At 40.9% G+C, this 8,079-nt stretch overlaps 4 protein-coding genes and 1 non-coding gene across 5 annotated transcripts in view; 3 read left to right on the top strand and 2 right to left on the bottom strand.

Annotated features, from left to right (window-relative positions):
• HXK2 (hexokinase 2) overlaps nucleotides 1-728 on the bottom strand; it is a gene marked incomplete at both ends in the record, with an annotated part of 2,395 nt that extends 1,667 nt beyond the window's left edge. The window contains one exon of the mRNA XM_020217542.1: nucleotides 630-728. Within this exon, the coding sequence (XP_020068652.1) occupies nucleotides 630-728 (99 nt within the window). The remainder of the gene's footprint in view (nucleotides 1-629) is intronic.
• A 1,563-nt stretch (nucleotides 729-2,291) lies between these two features.
• Nucleotides 2,292-2,723, top strand: FMC1 (Fmc1p; the record flags this gene model as incomplete). Its single annotated transcript, XM_020217218.1, has 1 exon — nucleotides 2,292-2,723. The coding sequence occupies one exon, from the start codon at nucleotides 2,292-2,294 to the stop codon at nucleotides 2,721-2,723; it is 432 nt and encodes a 143-aa protein (XP_020068653.1).
• A 425-nt stretch (nucleotides 2,724-3,148) lies between these two features.
• CYBJADRAFT_t138 lies at nucleotides 3,149-3,220 on the top strand. The gene has a single exon. It is a non-coding gene; the product is annotated as a tRNA-Arg (tRNA).
• A 584-nt stretch (nucleotides 3,221-3,804) lies between these two features.
• Nucleotides 3,805-4,302, top strand: MIM2 (Mim2p). The gene is made up of 2 exons (XM_020215689.1): nucleotides 3,805-4,125; nucleotides 4,186-4,302. The coding sequence occupies exons 1-2, from the start codon at nucleotides 3,837-3,839 to the stop codon at nucleotides 4,215-4,217; spliced, it is 321 nt and encodes a 106-aa protein (XP_020068654.1). The 5' UTR covers nucleotides 3,805-3,836; the 3' UTR covers nucleotides 4,218-4,302.
• CYBJADRAFT_169249 (uncharacterized protein) lies at nucleotides 4,274-4,974 on the bottom strand (the record flags this gene model as incomplete). Its single annotated transcript, XM_020215690.1, has 3 exons — nucleotides 4,909-4,974; nucleotides 4,753-4,878; nucleotides 4,274-4,697 (listed from the first exon to the last, which is right to left on the bottom strand). The coding sequence occupies exons 1-3, from the start codon at nucleotides 4,953-4,955 to the stop codon at nucleotides 4,274-4,276; spliced, it is 597 nt and encodes a 198-aa protein (XP_020068655.1). The 5' UTR covers nucleotides 4,956-4,974.
• Between the last annotated feature and the right edge of the window lie 3,105 nt (nucleotides 4,975-8,079).

The following is an 8,079-nucleotide window of genomic DNA, read 5'->3' on the forward strand; positions in this document are numbered from 1 at the left end:
TCTTGTTTGGACAAACAGAAGAAGCAAGAAAGACTTCACAAGAACGGGAATCTGGCCTGCCTTTTATGCAATTCTTAACGTGATGTCGCAACAACTCCGTCCGGCGGCGCGCGCGTTGGGGGTGAAAGTTTTGTGACGTTGTTTGATCTGTAAGTTTATACCACGCCACGCGCTACGCGCAGTGCATATGGGAGACTCGGTTTTTTGTGGACATCTCCAGTTTCCCTAAAATTCATCAGCCTCGACGGTCTGGAAGTTTAAAAGTGAAATCACAATAAGTGTTTGAGGTTGGTTTCTTTAGTCATCTCGGAGAAGATATGTGATTTGGTTAAAGAATTACTATCGAAGTCGGCGAGAGACCAGACTACTAATGGGCTAAAGTTGTTGTTCTTTGCCCAATCAGCAAAAGGGTTGTCTGTTTTAGTGGGGATTTTCAACATGAGGGGAGAAGTCCGCCATCCGAGGGGTCAGGGCGGTCTGAAAATAATCCATACCAACGCTGTGCATTATACAGTGGATTTTCTCCGACGTACGTCGACAACGAAACAGTTTCAAAGTTCAGAACGAGGAAACTGCAATGCACAGGAGAGTTTTAACCAATTATTAGAGCTAGGCTTTTGTTGCCCTACAGTTTGATCAGAGCTTGTTACAGGGAGGTTCATACGTTTCTTTCCGGTCAATACTCCTGATCCTTCGTTTTGAAAGATAAAGAACTTCGGTTGGTCCATAATTAAAAGGACTACAAGAAAGCTCTGTTAGAATCGTAACAACTCTGCAGGACTTCACCCAGATTTCTAGCAAATCGGAAGTCAAGATCGACTCCTCAGTTACACTGCTCGACATTGCTCACTGTGACGTACTTATATTTTGCCGCGAGCCTAAGTTAATGTACGATGATGCATGAAATGTTGTTTTTCTTCGCAAATTTTCCAATCGATAGCATGGTGCCGGAAAATTAACTTTGATTTATACGACATCTCAAGGTTGCAAGACTTGGGGGCCCCGGCCTGGGGCCCCAGAATCGGGGAAAGCGAGTTGAAACATCACAAGGTGGATCCTGCGTTCCAAGTTTGAACCCTTCGATTCGTTAGTCATGTGTATCTTCCTATCAGATAGTAATGTCCAGCTTCTTCATGTGTCTTCCAACAGTATATGTTACCTTCATTTGGCTTTGCACTTTCATAATGACTAAAAGACGTTGCTCTTTGTCGAGGAGTCCTCAGAGCTTTTCGGTCGGAAAATCACTATGCATTATTTTTTCCGGTAAAGCACCCCAAGAACCTAGAGACAAATGTCCAATTCAAAACACCCCCAATTTTCCGTACCCCCCGGTCTCCTGAATCGTGATGCATGAATATGATCAAAAGTGGCGTTAGGCCTTTTCATCATCATATTCATGCATTTCGCCCTTCGGGTATCGCGCCGTCAGTGCTACTTGTTTTGATTTAATCACACCAAGAAATCCTGATATAGGGGCCTGAGGACTACTGCACATGTTAACGGTGATCATCCCAGGTCTCTTCAATCTGGAGAAATCCAAAAGTGAAGTTTGACACCAGAAAGCTCTTTAGTCTGTACGTCCACAACGTTGAATCAAAAGAGTAGTTCTCTTTGAGTCCTAATCAGCCCCTTTGCTCAGTAGTTGTCTGATGTTCCGTAAAACCAGAAACTTGTGCATCGTATGTCTCATCGATTACACGATAGATCCTTCTAGTGTCGTATGGGACATATCTGCTGCAATTAAAACGGTTAATAGCTACAGACGCTTTGCTGGTTGCCCTCAAGATTTATTCCGAAGTCTTGACATCGTAAATCCATTCTCCTGTGTGTCTGATTTCGGAAAAATAGAAATATTCACATCGCTGATCAGATCATATTTGGGCCGATATGATAATTCTTCAGCGACCAAATTACCATGATCCGAGTTAGTGATTGTTCAGTAACTTTTTGATCATGCAGATCATCTAAATTGTTAATAACCTGAAAAGGGTTGGTGGCATCACACTTCTGTCTGTCATCGCAAATAATCACCACTACATTATCAACGGATTACCTGGTTATTTTTCGAAGTTACACTCAATACATTCATACTGAAAGGTATTGCATCTCTTTGGTGTCTGATTAGCTATAAGAAATCAAGGCTGCCAAAGTTGATCCTGGAAACCTTGGGCCAAGATTGCGCGCGACACCCTCGAAAATCTGGAAGAAGAAAAAAAATCACATCGGCACAAACTTCAACAGTGTGATCACTGACCACAGAAGTATAAAGACCATTCTTATTTCAATACAAAATGCCTGCCGCAAAAACTGCCTTTGAAAACCTTCATCGTCAATTGCTCATCAACACAAAAGCTGCGGCTAAGAAACAGAATGCGCAAGATCTTAAGAAACGCATTGCACTTTTGTCATACCAACGTATCAATGCCATAAAGGAAAGAGATGTTTCCAAGACCTCTGAATTGACTAAGAAATTGGAGGAGGTGAAGAAGCAAACGGAGGATCCCCAGGTGGAGGTTGATCCAAAGCTTTTAGAAGGTGTCAAGGCTGCTCAGCAATCTGGTCATAGTGTGGAGCACATTAACGACATTGCAAACTATCTAAGTTATCAGAGGACTTATAATGAGCTTATTGAAAGATATAACCCAGGGTTGAGTATGACACAAGAGGACAAAATAAGAAAAACCGCACACCGTGTTGGTTTTGAACTCCCAGATAAGGAGTAAGAATTATGATCTCTACATTCCGTAGATAATTCTCGTCCACTTTGCCGAAAAGGCAAGTATTGTATATTCGAAAATAGTTATAGTTAAAGTACATAGTTCACAATGTTAAATGAAGCCTGATTTGTTGACAAACTCGTCATTTGAGGTTCTTGTAACTTCTAACCACGTCTGTATAAATGCCTAGCCTGGTGTTATGTGGTGCTGGAGCTTAAAGATTCACTCGTTCACTGTTAGGCCCTCCTCTGAAGGCTTGTGTGAGAGTTGCTAGCATAATTACGATCTCGATAGAGAACCATGTTCCACGCTCGATACTTTGGCATTCATTCGCAATCACTCGCCTTCTCGTTCGCTGGATCAGTAAAGACAGCTGTATATTTAATTTCTACTGAACAAAGTAAAACATATATGCTGAAAATTCGAAAGTGGCTCGCGTGGCGTAATGGCAACGCGTCTGACTTCTAATCAGAAGATTCTGGGTTCGACCCCCAGCGTGAGTGCCATCTTCAATTTCTTTTTTTTTGCAAAAAGCGTGTTGCAAACTGATCTTCTTCTAAGACCCTCAGGGCCAGCTAGCTGTGTTACACTATGTTAAAGAACACTAATAGTCACCTACTACATATGTGATTCTTTCTTTAAAATAACGCACAGAATCACATCGCGTTTAATGGCTGTGTGTCTTTCAATACTGTGAACGCTATGTAACATCGTTTTCAGCTAAGGTAGATCAGTAATGCCCACCGTGGAATGTCACTGTACGGCATTCTCCAAAAATGTGATGGTAGAATCGCTATCAACAATGCAGCTACACGTCTTGAAAACAGAGTCTATGGAAATCCAAATGAACTCCAATTGCGGTATTATACCTGGGCTAAGTAAAAGAACAAACCATAAAAGAAAAACCTCTGTGTATATCCCGAGAAGAGTAGCTTTGTTTTTCCGGGGCAATTCCGATTCACATGTATGTGTCCCTACCAATATCTTCGTCTGACTAAAACACCCAAACACCTCAAAACCCGGACATCGTTTGGAGGAGGGGGTTTATACGCATCACCCATGAAGAGCCATAATGATCCCCATACGGTATTGAACAATAACGTTGAACAGGAGCCAAGAATGAGTATAGTGGATCAATTGAATGTCTCAGACTTTTCTCAGGTGGCTCAAGACGCTTCGATTTTGGCAGATCCAATATCGATAGCCACTATGGACGTAGAAGGAGACGAAGGATATACGTCTTCATCGGAATACGAATACGACACTGATGATTCCTTGGAACATGAATTGGCCTTGATCAATGCACAGCTACAATGGGAGGAATCTGTGTCACAGCTGAAGCTGCTGTTGAATATTGTAATACTACCTGTCATAGGGAAGGCTATAGGTAGAAAACTAGCTGGGTTCAGTGAGTCGTCCAATATTCATGATCTTTTGGGCTCTTGGTTTTACTAACAATCGAATACAGTATGGAGAAAGATGTGGGACCTGTTCTATTGAATAGAACAATATATTAAGACATTATTTTGCATCTATGTGTACATAGTTCACACCATCTAATACAACTTGGTCAAATGATACGACGCCCTTTTGAATAGTAGGTCGTGATATGGCTTTAGCATTCTATGTGAAAGATTTTGGACCAGTATGCTATCCAATAGTCTCAACTCCATATGTGAGAGATCCTTCGAACCTATCAGCTCCCTCAACTTCTTCAACTTCAGCAGTAGTACTTTTGATATCGACTTAACAACCAACGTCGAATCCACACCATATTGTACACCATCATGAAGGCCTTCAACATCGAAGCTCTTTTGTGATGTCTCGCTTACTGTACCCATCATGGTGGCACCGAGACCATCTCTATTGGTAAATAAACGTGCTAGAGTCTCGTTAAACCTGTAAAGTTCAACAGGTAATTCTTGACCATTGAAAGCAGATCCGATTTCTAGTCCCAGTTCGTAGAAATGATCATCAAGACTGATTGAAATTAGTACACGGGGTCTCTTATGCTGTTCATCGTAAAAGGACTTACTTCTGAACGAATTGCTCGTTAACGTGACCAGTATCCTCCGATGTTATCTTTATTGTCTCCAAGTACCAGAATTCCCTTTCTTGTCTTACTTGTTGGTTAGTTTCATCAGTCCAATTGTCGTATAACCTCAACACATCTTACATATCATAGATGAACTTGAGCTTGACCATTGTATCAGCTATTCTATCGTTGAGGGATGTCATTGTATTGTTGATCTCCCAGAGCTGCTACTCCACAACGTGCCGGTACTATATTCAGTCACCTCGATTTTTGATGTCTCGAATATAAATATGTAGTAGCACCATTATAACTGGAGATAATTTTTAGAGCTTGAATGAAGAACATCTAGAGCATTGTAAACTAATAAATATTGATTCTTTCACTATCACAGTAACAATAACTGAGTTCTACATAATGCTATAATAGTGATATAATACAGGTGATTGATTTGGTAGACATTAATAATATTTCCTAACTGACGTCATTAATTGAGTATTATACACAGTAATTATTATCATAGGGTATAAACAATTTATAAACTCAATAGTATTTATACGAATTTACAATTACAGTATCCATCTTCTGGACAGTGCTTCTAATTAATTGAGATAGAAGTTTATAGAGGTGTATTTCGAATCTCTTATACTGACTGATATAAGAAGAAAATGAAGAGTAAGCGTAATCACCGTGATGGACAGCATCTCGGCGGTGCTCAGATGTGATAGTATGACAGAACACTCAAAGAGACCGTATAATGTGCTTCACACAGCCCACAGAAGCTACGGCTCAATGGTTCCTTCAATTGACCTGGAATTCAAAGGGGAATAAGCTGGAGGAACTAGGGTACACCAGTGCATTATGGGCATCATTACCTCAGTCAGGGAAGAAGATCACCTATTCTATTCCAGCTAACCATCGCAACCATCCAGCGACATTTGCTCATTATAGACAATGCGAATTTGATTCAAGTCGATCCTTTCAGACAAATTGTAGGTGTTGTTTTTGAGATAATCTGATTGAGACATATTTGCCAATTCATGATGAGCAGTTTCAATAAGTACAGTCTGATCAGATCTCAAGTAGAAGGAAAACGAATCCAAGCCAAAGACAAGTCCTCTAAGTGCCTTTCCGGTACTTGTTTCATTACGTTGGACAGGATCCAACACCTTGGATTTGAAACCGATGGGTCTCCAGGTATTATCAATCTTGTGATGAAGAGAAGCAGCTATAGCATTTTCTGAGGCACTAACAACAATCTTTATAGGAGCAGTGATGTCAATACTTTCCAGTTCGGGTCCTTGTTTCACAAGATCGACGATGGAATGAAAAGCCCTCTGCTGTTCATGTTTCCAGATAAATTGCGCATCCCTTCTCAGTAATGAGGTCAAAGGATAAGCGATATTTGCATAACTATCCAAGAATACACTAATGTAGGCAACCGATCCAATAAACCTTTGAAGTTCCTTCTTGTCTGCTGGGACAACTGCATTCCTGATGTGATCAGTAGCTGAATCAGAGGGTGATATCTTCAACGGAAGATTTGCTCCTTGAGTATGAAGTTTATGATCCATCCATTTCACAGAAGACGAACAAAACTGGCACTTCTCCAAATTAATGTGGAGCTTGTACGATTTTAAAGTGGATAGAACTTTCCTGACATGGCTTCTATGTTCTTCAAAAGACTTTGAAAATATCAGGATATCTTTTAAGCACACACGAACGTACTCGCAATGAGGACCAAGGATGCTATTAATGAAAGTAGAGAAATGTTCAGAGTTGTTCTTCAGTCCATTAGGCAAAACGTTCCACTTGTAGAATCCGTCAGGTGTCCTGAACGTTGTGTATTCAGAAGACTTCTCAGAGAGACGTAAGTGTTGATAAACAGAAGACAAATCAAGAGTAGTGAGGTGTGTGCCTTGAAGGTTGACAGAAGCTTCTTTAAACGTCAAGATATCCGGACCAATAGTCTTTGTAATCGAGTTTAATTGATGGAAATTAACAAACATTTGTTTCTTTTTACCCTTTTGTATGAATGGAACAGAGTAGTTGGAAGTTCTTGGAACAGGAGTGATTAATCCATTGGCCAGCAGATGCTCAACTTCATTTCTCATCCATTCTTCTTCTCGTTGATTCATAGTTGGAAGAGGTTTACCCTTGATTGTGCAGATTGGCGCATTCAATTCAATATCGACATCGAATATCCCCCGATCTGGTAAGACAAACTCCTCGGTATAAAGGTTTGGTATCACATCTTGTTCAAAGAGCAGAGCTGTTTGACTAGATTCGTCCAGATCATCAGGTTCTTGGTTCAAAATGTGCAGAGGGAAATCACCACCAAGGGTAAAGATTCCATCCTCCTCAACCACGTCTATAGTGTATGGGAGAAGATTTGTTGGCTTGTTCAAAGGTGAAATGATATGCAATGTCGTCACGTTGTTCGGCTCAAAGTGAAGTTTGTTGTTGTTGTCAAAGGTAACGTTCTTCATTGACTTACGTAACACTCCTCCAGCAGAGCACACGAGCGAAGCACTGATGATCCCATGGTTAGAATCTCTATCAATGAAAGCAATCCTTTTGAACCCATTTTCAAAAGTGATACACACATTGTGCATAGCTTTTACAGTAGAACTGGTATAATCTTGATGACAAACAACATGCGATGAACCATTCCCCTGAGAAGGAATAACATCAGGCCTAGTTGTAGCAGTCCTCAGTGTAGAGATGGCTTCAGTGTGATGAGATGTCGATGAAGGCTGCGGAGTTGAAATGGATAGTTTTTGATCCTGTTTGTTGCCTGTGGACTCCTTCTTATCCTCTTTGGTCGTTGGTGTCGTTGTCATGGCCGTTGTCGTTGTCTTCAAAGATGTAGATGGAAATTGAGTGTTACAGACTTCATATTGGAAAGTATTTGCCGATGGAATTGGGAGTCTGGATTTTGTCTTCTCAACGGAGTATTCAGACCAGTCAATAGTGGCAGCTCCAACATCAGCCAGAAAGTTTGCCAGCTCTACAATATCGTGAGACTCAATGAGATCTGACACAGTTGCCCAAAGCTTTGATATGTTTCGTAGGGAACTTAAAGGACCATTGCTGAGAAGAGAACGGTAGAAAGTTTCAGTATCTCCAAAAGATAAGTAGGCCATGTCTGCAGTTTGTTTGAATAGATTGCGAATTGTTTTCACAGTAGTTGTATGAGGGAGCGACATTATGGTGTCAGTTGCAGTGAGACTCTCGAGATGAATCTCATCAGCAGAGAGTCCTACACTTAAGAATACTCTTTTCAAGTCTCTTAGTGTTGAGTGCAGAGTAATCTGTTGTTTAATAGAC

The sequence above is a fragment of the Cyberlindnera jadinii genome (assembly GCF_001661405.1).
Source record: "Cyberlindnera jadinii NRRL Y-1542 unplaced genomic scaffold CYBJAscaffold_15, whole genome shotgun sequence".
Taxonomy (NCBI): domain Eukaryota; kingdom Fungi; phylum Ascomycota; class Saccharomycetes; order Phaffomycetales; family Wickerhamomycetaceae; genus Williopsis; species Williopsis jadinii.